This window comes from Pristiophorus japonicus, chromosome 13, assembly GCF_044704955.1.
Source record: "Pristiophorus japonicus isolate sPriJap1 chromosome 13, sPriJap1.hap1, whole genome shotgun sequence".
NCBI classification, from domain to species: domain Eukaryota; kingdom Metazoa; phylum Chordata; class Chondrichthyes; family Pristiophoridae; genus Pristiophorus; species Pristiophorus japonicus.
In genome coordinates, this window is record NC_091989.1 from 5,828,382 (window position 1) to 5,846,179 (window position 17,798).

The window sequence follows — 17,798 nt, forward strand, 5'->3', positions numbered from 1 at the left end:
CTCATCACCCCCATCCTCGCTGACCTACATTGGCTTCTTGTACAGCAACGCCTTGATTTTTAAAATTTTCGACCTTGTTTTCAAACCTTTGCATGGCCTCACCCCTCCCTATCTCTGTAACCTCCTCAAGCCCTGCAATCCTCTCGGATCTCTGAGCTCCTGCAATTTTGGTCTCTTGCGTATCTCCAATTTTAGTCGCTTCACCGTTTTTTAATTGCTTCACCATTGGTGGCCATGCCTTCAGTTGCCTAAACCCGAAGCTCTGGAAATCCTTCCCTGAACCTCTCCTCCTTTTAAGACACTCCTTGAAACCGTCCTCTATGACCAAGCTTTTGGTCATCTGTCCTAATAGCTCCTTATCTGGCTCGATGTCAAATTCTGATTGATAATGCTCCTATGAAGCACCTTAAGGCATTTTACTATGTTAAAGGGGCTATATAAATGCAAGTTGTTCTGTTCCTCTTGCATTGCATTAGAATCAGGAGAGAAGAAAAAGGCTGCACGGAATTTGCGGTCAGGATGATGGCGAATTGGCAGCGTTCGCCGTCATTCCGCATTTGAAATTGACTACAACTTCAGGATTTTGGCTGATTCGGGGAAACCCTGAAATTGTAGTCTGTCACAGCTGTACCTTCGCTGCTGGCTGCAAATTCCAGTTATCTATAAACAGTGCCAAACTCAAATCAATATTACAAAAAATCAATGGCTTTTTTTTTTAAGCTGTTGGAATGCTACTATTCCCCCATAGAACTATTATTTATCTGTATTATAAACTTTCTGTATTGAAAATCTTTAGCAAGGGAAACCAATCTTGTTGAATTGTTGTGATTTATAAATTGCAGTCTATTGTCTTGAAACTTTTATTTCCTTAAGAATTAGATGTCCCATTTTGCCCTCATCATCATAGGCAGTCCCTTGAAATCGAGGAAGATTTGCTTCCACTCTAAAAGTGAGTTCTCAGGTGACTGAACAGTCCAATGCAGGAATTACAGTCTGTCATAGGTGGGGCAGACAATCATTGAGGGAAAGGGTGGGTGGGGAGTAGGTTTGCTGCACGCTCCTTCCGCTGCCTGCGCTTGGTTTCTACATGCTCTCGCCGACGAGACTCGAGGTGCTCGACGCCCTCCCGGATGCTCTTCCTCCACTTAGGGCGGTCTTGGGTCAGAGGTTCCCAGGTGTCGGTGGGGATGTTGCACTTTATCAAGGAGGCTTTGATGGTGTCCTTGAAACTACTTTGCTCCACTAATGAGTTCTCAGCTTGTGCCCTTTACAAAGCTGATCTCTTGGAAGTATACCTCCTCATTTTAATGTCTTAATTTTAATTGCAGGTACTTCTAACTGTCTAATACTGCTTAAGAGCCACTTTTGGAATCCAGTTTAACTTTGCTTCATCGTATTTAGTCATTTTTTCGTCTCATGTTTTTACGTTGGCGATGTGATTTATTTTAATTGTATATTTCAGTCATTGGGTTGCTAAAGTAAATTTTGCCAACTACAATCAAAATCTTTATCCACTTTTTGTGATGATTTCCCTTATAATGGGTTTCTTTTGGAAATTGATCTGATTCTATATCTTCAAATGCAATATTGTCTCAATAATGTAGTTAAAGGATTCATGCTAAACTTAACCAGTGGTGAGTTCTTTTCATCCTCTGGGTTTCTGTTATTGGATGAGCTGAACGCTGTAGCTTTGTTTTTCTTGTACCTACACACAGTGTTATTATGAACATAAGAAATAGGAGCAGCAGTAGGCCATACGGCTCCTCGAGCCTGCTCCGCCATTCAATACGATCATGGCTGATCCGATCATGGACTCGTGAACTAACTGCCTTAAATGAATTCCTAACTTGCTGAATAAAATGTTAAATACTCCACTGTGTAGCCTGGTACAGGATGCTGGTGCATTCATATAAAGTGATGCATTTTGCAGCCAGAAATGCCCACATCGTGGCTTGTTATTTTACCTTGGAAACTGAATGTAGATAACTTTATGCTTCTCCTCCTGGTCAGTTCAGTTTATCATTGGTAAAAGCTGTGTGTCTGCCCTCTTGAGCAGTAGAATTTTTTTCCCTGCGCGACAACTTTTATATTCCTAGTTTTCTGCAACCAAGATATAGGGAGAACAACTTTCACAGTTATATGATGCAATTACAATTGCAAAGTTGCTGCTAAAATTCAGATCTCCTTTATGCCCATCTTTTACAATTTTGTTGCTGTAGATGTTGTATACAAATAGTGTCTTGTATAATTATGTATAACTAAATGATACCCGATGTGCCTGTTAAGTTATTGAACCTAGTAAAATTGTTTACAAGTGCAACAAAAATATATTATTGAAGAACAGAGGTAAAATGAAGTGCGAAAGTGAAGATTGTAAAAATGTAAAATGTGCATGAAGTTTTGAAATAATCAGCTGAGTGGTCAGAACTGCTTATTTACTGATGAAGCTACGTTGCATCTTAAATGTGCTGCTTATTGTATGTGTACATGTATGCCTGATGTAGCTAATTGAAGTGATGGTCTTGCATCAAAATGAACTGCATCAGCATGTAGCTCAGAATTAGTCAGTCTTTTGATTCTTGAACACTTTCTCTGATGGGCATCGCAGTAATTCTTTTATTTTGGGCCAAAATCAGCTAATTTATTTTCGCAAAACAAGAATGGCTAAGTTTTTGTATTTTGGAAATATAAATTTGGAACTAGAAAAGTAATTTATCCGGGTGAGAGTGTCAGTGCTGAGGAAAAAGCTAAATATTTCCACCTTGGACAATATCAGTATCAAGCACTCGAGTCCAGCTATATGTGTGATAAAGTCACACCTTTGAAGAGCATCTTCCTTATGCATTGATATCTATAGGTTTCCCACATCACTCATTCATAGTCCCTACCTATAGGCCCAAATTTGGCCAGGAGTTGCTCCGTTTCTTTTGGAGCAACTTGATTTTTTTGGAGTATCTTAAAAATCGCAATTCTGCACGTTTAATTTGTGCCAGTGTAAGTGAGTTAGTTAGGATTGTTTTTAGTTTAGTTTTTTTTTTCAAAGGGGGTCGTTACCAGCCACCTACACCTGTATTGGCTGACATATCAAGAAAGACTGGATCAACTGGGCTTGTATTCACTGGAGTTCAGAAGAATGAGAGGGGATCTCATAGAAACGTTTAAAATTCTGACGGGTTTAGACAGGTTTAGATGCAGGAAGAATGTTCCCAATGTTGGGGAAGTCCAGAACCAGGGGTCACGGTCTAAGGATAAGGGGTAAGCCATTTAGGACCGAGATGAGGAGAAACTTCTTCACCCAGAGAGTGGTGAACCTGTGGAATTCGCTACCACAGAAAGTTGTTGAGGCCAAGTCACCAAATATATTCAAAAAGGAGTTAGATGTAATCCTTACTACTAGGGGAATCAAGGGGTATGGCGAGAAAGCAGGAATGGGGTACTGAAGTTGCATGTTCAGCCATGAACTCATTGAATGGTGGTGCAGGCTCGAAGGGCCGAATGGCCTATTCCTGCACCTATTTTTTATGTTTCTATGTTTCTATGTTTCTAAGCTAGTTTGGACAGCTAACAGTTGCTCCAAACTAACTTAGGCCAGCGTATGTGGCCACTTGTGGCCCGCACAGAAAACCCTTGTGGAGAGTTAAGAAATCAGTGCAGATAAGTACATTTAAAGCACCAAGCACTAAACAAAGCAGTACATTTAAAGCACCAAGCACTAACCAAAACACACAAATAAGCATTCAATAATAAATAAAAAATACAAGGAAGCTGAGAGGACCTGCACAAAGCACAAAAAGTAATATGCAATTAATTAACAAATAAAAAAATAGAAGGAACCCTGCACCTAAAGCACCAAGACCAAAGTAATAAGAAATCAACCAATCAATAACAAATAAAAAATAGAAGTCCTACCAAAACACGACCTGTTACATTGATATAATTTGCACTTTCATGGGCAATTTAATCTACAATTGCAAAAAAATCTAGTAGATTTGCCCTCAATCATGTACATGCCAGCATGCTGGTAAAACACCTCATTGGCCAACCCTCAAGTACTTTGCAATATGTCAACATAATTTCAATTTTACTTACAAATACAGATATTCTGGTAGCTAATCTGGCCGCCGATGGGGGAGCACATTTGCCCAGGGATAGGGGCGGCGTGCTTCAGGCCCCTCCCACACAGCCTGCAGAGCACACTCACAGATTCTGGGGGCGAGGAGCTACTGCGCATGCGCGCACACTCTAGCGCACATGTGCAGAGGTCCTGGCACTGTTTTTGGCGCCGGGACCTGCTCCGCCCCCGAATCCAGTTGCCACGCTGCGCCACCATTTGGGAGTGGCCAAACTTGGCCTGAAGATTTTTGGCGCCCTAATCGTTCTACAAAAGCGGTGCACCTCTAGTGAGTGTGGCAGAAATATGTACTGGCCAAATTTGGGCCCAATATCTGGGCAGTTTTATGCTTTGAGCCTTTAACCAGTTGGAAGTGTGTTAAAAATGCCCAGTTATTTTCATTCTTTGCCCCTCGCCTCCATCAGGTTTAGTTTCATCTCTGCAGCCTGACCTGGATTTTGATAACCAGTATGCTAACCAAATGCATCATTCAGTTTCCAGATTCTCTAATTTTGCAATTGTGATCAAGAATCTGTCAAATACAAATGTGGCTTTTTTCCCAATTTATTATAGTGGTGCCCATACCCTGGCAGGAGTGCTTTCTGCTTGCATTTGGCTGAATATTCAGCATCTATTTCCACCTGCCACTTTACTATGTATCCTAGGCAGAGCATGATACATAAAAGACTAAATTGGTGATCATCAATGCACGTTTGAAAATAGAATGCTGCAATTTTAAAGATAAATGTGTATCTTTTGCTCACTCTTACTGGGCTGGACTGGGCAGAGAAAGAGAGAAATAATGGTTTGATAATACTCAAAGTAATAGCTAAGTGAAAATAATGTTTGTAGCATATTTCTTCCTGATCAACTAAATATGAATAAATGGGGAAAGCGCTTTGGAGTTGCAAGCAAAAATGAATCTACCATCTTGATTTTTTTTGTCATATTATCTTCTGTGGTATTACTCATGGACAAAAAGTTTGACTTTGTGTAGCTGTGTCTCTGCTTATCTCCACCCTTTCCTTTGTCTTTCTGATGTCCTCCAATTTCTTTTGATGGCTCTTCCTGTATATATATTTTTAATTTTCTTGTCTATTTATTTTGGGACTCATTCTCCTTTGTGCAAATCTTTCCTTGTTGCTGCTCTCATAAATGCCTTGTGCTTTCTCTATTCATATTTCTTTTATTTTGTTTGCCATTCTATATGCCTCTTGCACTTTATCTGTGTCTGTTTTATTTTCTCATCTCATTCTTGGGGAGTTGAGCAGAAGCCAGAGCTAGACAGCAGAATGATGCTTGGTTCAGGATTGGGAAGTAGGTCATTCTTAACTGTAGAAGTGATACTGCATTGTCACATTGCTAGCATGGATCAATCCGATTTTTGGGCAACAATGGACACTTTTAAAAATTAGAGCCAAATTAGTTTGAATATTTTAATGCCAGTATTGTAAATTGCTGTATAAACAGCCAATAAAACAAAATTACTGTAAAAACAACCAATAGATCAATAAATATAAAATGACTAGCAGATCAGCAACAATATTCAGTAAGTTAGAGGTTATGGTGTTGGAAAGGGGAGAGTGCATATCTCCACTGAAGAGATTTGGAAAGAAATTTGTAAGAAGTCTCCCCAGATGGCACAGCAAGTGTTTTTTGTTTGGTTCGTGGAAACTGCACATCGGCCAGATATTTTCTGCATCAGCAATATTTGTGATGAACTCCATAAGTGTGCATCCCAATCCTTCGGTAGCGTATTTACACCAAGATTTTCTGGGAAACTAATTAGAATAGGCCACAAAGAGCATAACAGCAAATGAGGAGTGACGCAGCCAGTGACTTGTATCTGCAAGGAGATGGAAACAGTATTCCGCACCACATGCACTTTGGTGTCTGGGTCTGTACCACTTTTAAAGAATAGAGTATTTCCCCACTGTTAAATGGACCTGCCACTATGGGAGGCGAAAAATGTAACTTTATTTGTTTGGATTTGACATGCCCCCTTTCTATAGCGAGAGTCAAGATCTCCAGTGAGTCTGCAGGGTAGTACACATTGGGGCACCAAACAAGTTAAATGCATGTTTGGTTGTCAACATTGCAATATAAATGTTATTAAAGTGACATTTCACCGGACTTTTTATACATATACAGGATCTGCATGTTGTATGTGTATTACGACTTCAAACCAGATTTGATGATAGTTGTGCTACAGAATATTTCATGAGAATTTAATTTAAAGAACTCTGGCAGCTATCAAAAAATTCATGACTCAAGATAAACTGCAAATGTAATAAAATTATCCTATATGGATAACTTTAAAAACCCAAATTTCCACACGATAAAAAATGGGCGCCCCACCGAGCTGGGCGCCCGTTTTTCGCGCCTAAAACGGCGCCGGAAAAAAAACTCGCGATTCTGGAGAGCCCTGCAGCTCCTTGTCTGTTTGGCACGGCGCCCAGGGGGGCGGAGCCTATACTCGCGCCGATTTTGTAAGTGGGAGGGGGCGGGTACTATTTAAATTAGTTTTTTTTCCTGCCGGCAACCCTGCGCGTTGGAGCGTTCGCGCACGCGCAGTGTGAAGGAAACATTGGCACTCGGCCATTTTTGTAGTTCTTTGTAGCTGTTTAATTTTTGAACATTTTTTAATAAAAGCACATTGCCATCAGCACTGAGGCTTCTTGCAGCCTTCTCACTGTCTCCTTCCTGCCCACCGTCTGGAACGGCTTCCTCCCCGCTGCGTTCGGGCCCGCCTGCTGTCGGGAACGTCTCTCCCCCCCCCCCCCCCCGCTTGTGGTCGGGCCCGCCTGCTGTCGGGAACGTCTCTTCCCCCCCCCACCCCCCCCCCCCTTTGTGGTCGGGCCCACCTGCCGTCGGGAATGTCTCTCTCTCTCTCTCTCTCTCTCTTCCCCCCCCCCCCCCCCCGGCTGCGGTCAGGCCTGCCCGCCGTCGGGAACAGCTTCCTCAGGCGGTCGGGAACGTCCCCCCCCCCCCCCCCCCCCCCCCCCTGCGGTCGGTCCCACCCGCCCGCTGTCGGGAACGGCTTCCTCCTCTCTTTCCCCCCCCCCCCCGCGGTCGGTCCCACCCGCCCGCTGTCAGGAACGGCTTCCTCCTCTCTTTCCCCCCCCCCCCCAGCGGTCGGTCCCACCCGCCCACTGTCGGGAACGGCTTCCTCCTCTCTTTCTCTCCCCCCCCCCCCCCCCCCCCCCCCCCTGCCATCGGGAACGAATGAACTTGAGGCTGGCTGAAGCACTTTCACACAGGTAGGAAGATGGTTTATTTAATCTTTTCTTTGCTTATAAATGTTTATTCAGGTTGGATTTATTTGTATAATATTTGAAGAAGTATAAATAAGGATTTATTATAGAATTTAATTACTTTCCTTCTCCCCCCCCCACCTCGTTCTGGACGCCTAATTTGTAACCTGCGCCTGATTTTTTAATGTGTAGAACAGGTTTTTTCAGTTCTACAAAAATCTTCACTTGCTCCATTCTAAGTTCATTTGGAGTACGTTTTCACTGTGGAAACTTTCAAATCAGGCGTCAGTGGCCGGACACGCCCCCTTTTGAAGAAAAAATTCTGTTCCAAAGTAGAACTGTTCTACCTGACTAGAACTGCAGAAAAAAAAATGTGGAGAATTGCGATTTCTAACATAGTCCGTTCTCCACCAGTTGCTCCTAAAAATCAGGCGCAAATCATGTGGAAACTTGGGCCCTTATGCTTATAAATAGGTGTTTAGTCTGGCACTGTAATCCGTGCCTGCCAATCTCACAACCATGCCCAACGGATTCCAATAATAATAGTTGTGGGCCAAAAACAATGAATGAATAAATCAGCGAATGGAAAACATGTATTTCATTTGTCAAATTGGTGCTGGTGCTTCGAGTAAATAAATGAAGAAAATGTTACAAACGGTATGGCAGTAACTATTTTCGTTAGCTTTAAGGCTTACTCTTTAGAATGCCAATTAGCATAGAACCTTTGGTTTCTGAGATTTCGCAAACTTTAAGAAATAAACTGGAACTTATAGTATTTGGAAATACTAATCACGTAATTTACTTCTATCGTTATTACTGGGAGAAGTTTGTTAAAATAATCCCAAATTTTCACAAAAAAATTTGCATATTTTGCACCAAGGTGAGATTCCTGTGATTTGATTATACTGTACCAAGCATACTGAGCCCACCAGTACCACTCTGCAATAGTCGTTAAGTGGCAGTAACGATCACCGTAGCGTTAATTCAGCAAGTTCATGATAGCCATTGATTTCATTGGGGGCTGGGCTCTGATCATTAACTGTTTCTGTGAGCAAAATGGCGGAACGGCACATGGGTCGCAGGAAATTATAGTGTGGTGTATAATTTCCTGGGACTTTTGCACCATAAAACAGTCCCTTCAACTTAGATGTACCATTACTATTTTCTCCAGGAAACTCTGGGCCATTGTGTTTCTCTTGCCTTGCATACATGCATGATTAAATAACTTGCAGTTACGTAAATAAATCTGAATGTTATGTTTCCTATAACTATCCTTTGGTTAAAAGTGGGGGTTTTAAAGTGAGCATCACAAAAAAAGATTTGATATATACGTTCCCTACAATCATTTGTGAATTGTTTTAATTTTGAGCCATTTTTTCGATAAGGCTATATTTTTGTTGGGTAAGGATTTCTATGGATATGGATCAAATGGAATTGAGGTAAATGATCTGATTAAATTGAATTGAGATGCATGAACTGATTGAATGGTGGAACATGCTTGAGGTGCTGAATGGTTCTTAGGAACAGGAGTAGGTGAAGTAGTTTGATGTGTTTGTTGCATATCAAGTATGATACCTGTAGTGTGGCAGACAAAATGTGCGCTAGACATAATTTATATCTCCAGTGAATTGATTTCAAGGTATATGCACGTATTGACCAACAAAGGGAATGATAAGAACATAAGATAAGAATATAGGAGCAGGAGTAGGCCATCCGGCCCCTCGAGCCTGCTCCGCCATTTAATAAGATCATGGCTGATCCGATCATGAACTCTGATCCAGCTCCTTGCCCGCTCCCCATAACCCCTTATTCCCTTAACGGTTAAGAAACTGTCTATCTCTGTCTTAAATTTATTCAATGACCCAGCTTCCACAGCTCTCTGCGGCAGCGAATTCCAAAGATTTACAACCCTCTGAGAGAAGAAATTTCTCCTCATCTCAGTTTTAAATGGGTGGCCCCTTATTCTAAGATTATGTTGCAAGTTCAAGTCTCCCCTATCAGTGGAAACATCCTCTCTGCATCCAACTTGTCAAGACCCCTCATAATCTTATATGTTTTGATAAGATCACCTCTCATTCTTCTGAATTCCAATGAGTAGAGGCCCAATCTACTCAACCTTTCCTCATAAGTCAACCCCCTCATCTCCAGAATCAACCGAGTGAACCTTCTTTGAACTGCCTCCAAAGCAAGTAAATCCTTAAATATGGAAACCAGAACTGCACGCAGTACTCCAGGTGTGGCCTCACCAATACCTTATTTCACTGTAGCAAGACTTCCCTGCTTTTATACTCCATCCCTTTTGCAATAAAGGGGATGTCTTTTAAAACCTTGTGGTTTTATGTCCATTGTACTAGCTTCTGTGTTCTGATTGTATGCCTATCTTTAGCTTTTGCTTTACCTGGAATCATAGAATCTTACAACAGCCATTTAGCCCATTGTGCCTGTGTCAGCACTTTGAAAGTGCTGTCTGTTTTAGTCCCACACCCCAGGCTTTTCCTCAAAAACCTGCAAATTAGTCTTCAAGTACATGTCCAATTGCCTTTTGAAAATTACTATGGAATTTGATACCACCACACTTTCAAGTAGTGCATTCCAGATCTTTACAATCTTTTATGTGATGAAATTTCCCCTCTAGCTCTTTTGCCAATTATTTTAAATCTATGGCCACTGGTTACCAACCCAATTGCCAGAGGAAATAGTTGCTCCTCACTTGTTCTATCAAAACCCTTCATAATTTTAAAAACCTCTGTTGGGTCTCTCCTTCTCCATTTCTGCGCGGAGACAATCCCAGCTTCTCCAATCTCTCCACATAACTGAACTCCTTCATTCCTGGTAAACCTCCCTCTGTACCACCTTCAGGGCCTTGACTCACACCAAGTCCCATTCACCCATCACCCATCACCCCTTGCACACTGACCTACATTACCTCCCAGTTAAGCAGTACCTCAATTTTAAAATTCTCATCCTTTTCAAATCCCTCCATAGCCTCGCCCCTTCCTATCTCTCTAATCTCCTCCAGTGCTCCAACCCTCTGAGATGTCTGCACTCCTCTAATTCTGCCCTCTTGAGCATCCCCGATTTTAATCGCTCCACCATTGGCGGCCGTGCCTTCAGCTGCCGAGACCCCAAGTTCTGGAATTCCCTCCCTAAACCTCTTCGCCTCACTTCCCCTCTCCTCCTTTTAAGATGGTGCTTAAAACTGACCTCTTCAACTAAGCTTTTGGTCATCTGCCCTAATAGCCCCTTTATATGGCTCGGTGTCAAATTTTATTTGATAATGCGTCTATGAAGCACCTTGGAACGTTTTACTACATTAAAGGCGCTATATAAATGCAAGTGGTTGTTATCTTTCCTAAAGTGGTGCCCAGAATTGTACACAATACTCCAGCTGAGGCCGAACCAGTAATTTGTAAAGATTTAACATGACTTCCTTGTTTTTGTATTCAGTGCCCCTATTACAAAGCCAAGTAATCTATATGCTTGCTTAACTGCCTTATCAACTTGCCCTGCCACCTTCAATGATTTGTGAAGATGCACCCCTAGGTTCCTCTGCTCTTGCAACCCCCTCAAAATAGTCCCATTTAAATTGTACTGCCTCACCATGTTGTTTCTCCCAAAGTGCATCCCTTCACACTTAACCGCATTAAATTGCGTGTGACGTGTCTGCCCATTTCACCAATCTGTCTGTGTCCCCTGAAGTCTGCTGCTATCCTGTTAACTATTTACTACATTGCCAGTGAACAGGATAGCAGCAGATCTCATGAGGACAGACAGACAACTAGTAAATCTTGATAAACGGAGAGGTTTAATTTTAGCTTTCTTTATTTTTGTCTAATTTTAATCAAACTTAGATTACAATAATAACAGGATTTCTTTTAGAAACATAGAAAATAGGTGCAGGAGTAGGCCATTCGGCCCTTCTAGCCTGCACCACCATTCAATGAGTTCATGGCTGAACATGCAACTTCAGTACCCCATTCCTGCTTTCTCACCATACCCCTTGACCCCTAGTAGTGAGGACTTCATCTAACTCCTTTTTGAATATATTTAGTGAATTGGCCTCAACAACTTTCTGTGGTAGAGAATTCCACAGGTTCACCACTCTCTGGGTGAAGAAATTCCTCCTCATCTCGGTCCTAAATGGCTTACCCCTTATCCTTAGACTGTGTCCTCTGGTTCTGGACTTCCCCAACATTGGGAACATTCTTCCTGCATCTAACCTGTCTAACCCCGTCAGAATTTTAAACGTTTCTGAGGTCCCCTTTCATTCTTCTGAACTCCAGTGAATACAAGCCCAGTTGATCCAGTCTTTCTTGATAGGTCAGTCCCGCCATCCCGGGAATCAGTCTGATGAACCTTCGCTGCATTCCCTCAATAGCAAGAATGTCCTTCCTCAGGTTAGGTGACCAAAACTGCACACAATACTCCAGGTGTGGCCTCACCAAGGCCCTGTACAACTGTAGCAACACCTCCCTGCCCCTGTACTCAAATCCCCTCGCTATGAAGGCCAACATGCCATTTGCTTTCTTAACCGCCTGTTGTACCTGCATGCCAACCTTCAATGACTGATGTACCATGACACCCAGGTCTCGTTGCACCTCCCCTTTTCCTAATCTGTCACCATTCAGATAATAGTCTGTCTCTCTGTTTTTGCCACCAAAGTGGATAACCTCACATTTATCCACATTATACTTCATCTGCCATGCATTTGCCCACTCACCTAACCTATCCAAGTCGCTCTGCAGCCTCATAGCATCCTCCTCGCAGCTCACACTGCCACCCAACTTAGTGTCATCCGCAAATTTGGAGATACTACATTTAATCCCCTCGTCTAAATCATTAATGTACAGTGTAAACAGTTGGGGCCCCAGCACAGAACCTTGCGGTACCCCACTAGTCACTGCCTGCCATTCTGAAAAGTCCCCATTTACTCCTACTCTTTGCTTCCTGTCTGACAACCAGTTCTCAATCCATGTCAACACACTACCCCCAATCCCATGTGCTTTAACTTTGCACATTAATCTCTTGTGTGGGACCTTGTTGAAAGCCTTCTGAAAGTCCAAATATACCACATCAACTGGTTCTCCCTTGTCCACTCTACTGGAAACATCCTCAAAAAATTCCAGAAGATTTGTCAAACATGATTTCCCTTTCACAAATCCATGCTGATTTGGACCTATCATGTCACCTCTTTCCAAATGCACTGCTATGACATCCTTAATAATTGATTCCATCATTTTACCCACAACCGATGTCAGGCTGACCGGTCTATAATTCCCTGTTATTCTCCCTCCTTTTTTAAAAAGTGGGGTTACATTGGCTACCCTCCACTCCATAGGAACTGATCCAGAGTCAATGGAATGTTGGAAAATGACTGTCAATGCATCCACTATTTCCAAGGCCACCTCCTTAAGTACTCTGGGATGCAGTCCCATCAGGCCCTGGGGATTTATCGGCCTTCAATCCCATCAATTTCCCCAACACAATTTCCCGACTAATAAGGATGTACAATTGTTGTAGTTCATCCATGCGGTCTCTAAATGTCTGCCATTGCCCATCCACAGTCAACCCCTTAAGTATCATTCGCCAATCTATCCTAGCCAATTCACGCCTCATACCTTCAAAGTTACCCTTCTTTAAGTTCTGGACCATGGTCTCTGAATTAACTGTTTCATTCTCCATCCTAATGCAGAATTCCACCATATTATGGTCACTCTTCCCCAAGGGGCCTCGCACAACGAGATTGCTAATTAATCCTCTCTCATTACACAACACCCAGTCTAAGATGGCCTCCCGCCTAGTTGGTTCCTCGACATATTGGTCTAGAAAACCATCCCTTATGCACTCCAGGAAATCCTCCTCCACCGTATTGCTTCCAGTTTGGTTAACCCAATCTATGTGCATATTAAAGTCACCCATTATAACTGCTGCACCTTTATTGCACGCACCCCTAATTTCCTGTTTGATGCCCTCCCCAACATCACTACTACTGTTTGGAGGTCTGTACATAACTCCCACTAACATTTTTTGCCCTTTGGTGTTCTGCAGCTCTACCCATATAGATTCCACATCATCCAAGCTAATGTCCTTCTGAACTATTGCCTTAATTTCCTCCTTAACCAGCAATGCTACCCCACCTCCTTTTCCTTTTATTCTATCTTTCCTGAATGTTGAATACCCCTGGATGTTGAGTTCCCAGCCCTGATCATCCTGGAGCCACGTCTCCGTAATCCCAATCACATCATATTTGTTAACATCTATTTGCACAGTTAATTCATCCACCTTATTGCGGATACTCCTTGCATTAAGACACAAAGCCTTCAGGCTTGTTTTTTTAACACCCTTTGTCCTTTTAGAATTTTGCTGTACAATGACCCTTTTTGTTCTTTGCCTTGGGTTTCTCTGCCCTCCACTTTTCCTCATCTCCTTTCTGTCTTTTGCTTTTGCCTCCTTTTTGTTTCCCTCTGTCTCCCTGCATTGGTTCCCATCCCCCTGCCATATTAGTTTAACTTCTCCCCAACAGCACTAGCAAACACTCCCCCTAGGACATTGGTTCCGGTCCTGCCCAGGTGCAGACCGTCCGGTTTGTACTGGTTCCAATGCCCCAGGAATTTGAATCCCTCCCTGCTGCACCACTGCTCAAGCCACGTATTCATCTGCGCTATCCTGCGATTCCTACTCTGACTAGCACGTGGCACTGGTAGCAATCCCGAGATTACTACTTTTGAGGTCCTACTTTTTAATTTAGCTCCTAGCTCCTTAAATTCGTTTCGTAGGACCTCATCCCTTTTTTTACCTATGTCGTTGGTACCAATGTGCACCACGACAACTGGCTGATCTCCCTCCCTTTTTAGAATGTCCTGCACCCGCTCCGAGACATCTTGACCCTTGCACCAGGGAGGCAACATACCATCCTGGAGTCTCGGTTGCGGCCGCAGAAATGTCTATCTATTCCCCTTACAATTGAATCCCCTATCACTATCGCTCTCCCACTCTTTTTCCTGCCCTCCTGTGCAACAGAGCCAGCCACAGTGCCATGAACTTGGCTGCTGCTGCCCTCCCCTGATGAGTCATCCCCCTCAACAGTACCCAAAGCAGTGTATCTGTTTTGCAGGGGGATGACCACAGGGGACTCCTGCACTACCTTCCTTGCACTGCTCTTCCTGTTGGTCTTCCATTCCCTATCTGGCTGTGGACCCTTTCCCTGCGGTACGACCAACTTTGCAGTTAATAAAGTGAATAGGTGAAAATTTGAACATTTGAGTAATGCTAGAATTTTTTTACAGGCCCACAGTGTTTAACTGGAATGTGCAAATTGGTAATAACTTTATTTTTTCATTAATGCAAGTTATTTTATCCCTTTATTGTAGTTTCTTACTCAGAATGGACTAATTTCTTGGCCTGGAGGGTGGGAGAGCGGCCAGGTCTCCTAATCTGTCGGCATTGCTCTTAAACTCATTACCAGTTTATAGGCTACCCTCCTCCCCCCCCCCCCCCCCCCCCCACATTCCAATTCTTGGTTTACTTTCCACAAATGGTACGACCAAGATCGGGAATTTGCCAAGAAGGAGAATGTAGTCATGCCACTGCATCTTTCTGTTTTATGGCATTAAATCACACATGCATTTTGCAACATGGTGACTTATTTTTCTGCACTGTTGCATGTTGTGGCCATTGTATCGAAAACCTCTTTTATTTAAAATGCAATTCTGCTGCACAAATAAAATTGGGCTCATAAATAGGGTTATGATGCTAATAATAGTGTTGTATATGATAAATCCATAGAGTGCCAGCTCGATATACAATACTGGTTGTTAGCAATAGATTATTATTCAAATGTGTCCTATTGTGTACACATTTAGACTGCTGTACTAGACAGATTAAGAGCAAATATCAAAATGGTAACCATTATGTTGCTTTAAGGAACTAGACCTTCACAAACACCAGGATTTGTTGATGTGATATAGATTATGGCTTTGTGGCTTTCAAAAGGGAATTGGATAAGTACCTCAAAGAAAAAAAATTGCATGGCTACGGGGAGAGGGCGGGGTAGTGGGACTGGCTGAAGTGCTCTTGCAGAGAGCTGGCACAGGCTGGATCGGCCAAATGGCCTCCTGTGCTGTAACCATTCTATGATACTGCGATTATCTTGTCCAAGTGGTAACACCAAATGTATTTTCTAAATGACCACATTTTGAATGGACAGAGGGAATGTCAGCACTTGCTGTTGAGTAACCACATCTACCACTGTCCTTACAGATAGATACTTGTGGTATAAATTGCACATAGTCCTTGATTTTTCCATGACGATCTGAAATGTACATTTAAATATCTTCCCACTCCAGCCCACCCCAAAGAATTTCATGTTCTCCTTGTATGTAATTTCAAAATGTTATTGGTATGTAAATAAAATAAATGTAATTAATATTTTTTGAACTTTTGTAATACAGATACTTTATAAATCAACCAAGGCCACCTAACTAAATCAACTGGGCATTTATCTATGTGGAGCTTTGTTGAGTGTAAATTGTCAGCCTTATTTGCCTACGTAAACAGCAAAAGTAATCCATTAGCTATAATACGTTTTGGGACTTAGAGGTGAACGGCACAATCCAAGTGCAGGTTTATATGTCTAAACATCTGTCCTTGCACTCCTGGTTGAGGTATGGTTCATGCTTTCATCATGTAAGTTGTATAAGATACTACTTCTGTTTCTATTTTGCTTTTTTTTTAAATGGTAAAACTCCTCTACAAAGAAATGTTTTCCTAAATGTTTTTCTACAAGTTACATTTTATTGTGAATACACCAGAAATTCTTGGCATTAAGACAGCTTGTGGTGTAGCAGGTGAAGTGCAGAGTTTCATGGTGACTTCAGGCAGTTGTGATCCAACTTAATTTCCACAGATGTTTGTATTTTTACTTCCAAAAATGAATATTGTGTTCTTGTCCTTTTGAGATGCTTGTTTTTCTTTTAATAAACCTTTGTTAATGTTTGCAGGTATTGGGATGGATACGTGCGTTATTCCTTTAAGACATGGTGGTCTTTCTCTGGTTCAGACAACAGATTATTTTTATCCTATTGTTGATGATCCTTATATGATGGTGAGAAAATTTTAATGTATTTGTACACAATGAGCAATACAGACATTTACTCCTATTAATTTACTGTTTGATGTACATGGTAGAAAATAATCCCTCATTTGACGAACTCCTAATGAATTTAAAACCACGTACTTGTGTGTGTGTTTTGTGCTCGTGCTTGAGCAGTTTAAGCACCATTATTATGACCAGCCATGTTTTATTTATACTATACAATGCTCAAAATACTGAACTCACAACTTCTATTTGGCCTGCTATTAATGATACTGTGAACTATTAGCAAATTACTTTTTATTTACAATACATCTGACTAGTTTCCTTGTAATCAAAAGTGCCAATTTTATCTGTTACTGTCAAGTGCCCTATATTTTGTACAACAGTTCACATTTGTGGTGGAATTCATTTTATCCGAGCCAGCGCTGTATAGAAGGAGTGATCAGTGTAATCTAAAACATTCCACCTGCATTTTCGGTCAGTGTCTGTTATTTGAGTTTTGGCCCGACCTTTGGTGACTGAGGATTGTTTAACTAGAAAGATTGCTACATTTTTACTGGTCTGTTCAGAGTTGATTTATTGCATTTTTTTCTCATTGTGTAGCTTAATACTATTGAATTCTGGACAGTGGCATAAAATAAGGTGTCTGGCATTGTGGTTATATGGGGCCCAAGTTTACACATGATTTGTGCCTGATTTTTAGGAGCAACTGGTGGAGAACGGACTATGTTAGAAATCGCAATTCTCCACATTTTTTTTTCTGCAGTTCTCAGGTAGAACAGTTCTACTTTGGAACAGAATTTTTTCTTCAAAAGGGGGCGTGTCTGGCCACTGATGCCTGATTTGAAAGTTTCCACAGTGAAAACGTACTCCAAACTAAAGTAGAATGGAGCAAGTGAAGATTTTTGTAGAACTGAAAAAACCTGTTCTACACATTAAAAAATCAGGCGCAGGTTACAAATTAGGCGTCCAGAACGAGGTGGGGGGGAAGGGAAGTCATTAAATTCTATAATAAATCCTTATACTTTATACTTATTTATACTTATACAAATATTATACAAATAAATCCAACCTGAATAAACATTTATAAGCAAAGAAAAGATTAAATAAACCATCTTCCTACCTGTGTGAAAGTGCTTCAGGCAGGCCTTTCGGGACCGAAGGCTGAACGGGCCGGCCCGAGACTTCGGGCAGGGCCCGTCCCCAGCACCAGATTTACAGGTAGGTGGCGTTGGGTTGGGTCGGGGAGGTTCGGTTCGGGTCAGAGGGAGAGGGAGAGGGGAGAGGGAGATATGGGGAAGGTCAGGTCGGATCCAGTCCGGGAGCGGGAGTCGGGTCG

At 42.1% G+C, this 17,798-nt stretch overlaps 1 protein-coding gene across 1 annotated transcript in view; it reads left to right on the forward strand.

Annotated features, from left to right (window-relative positions):
• Positions 1-17,798, forward strand: part of sephs1 (selenophosphate synthetase 1) — a 68,555-nt gene that overhangs the window by 15,797 nt on the left and 34,960 nt on the right. Inside the window, exon 2 of the mRNA XM_070897094.1 lies at positions 16,365-16,468. Within this exon, the coding sequence (XP_070753195.1) occupies positions 16,365-16,468 (104 nt within the window). The remainder of the gene's footprint in view (positions 1-16,364; positions 16,469-17,798) is intronic.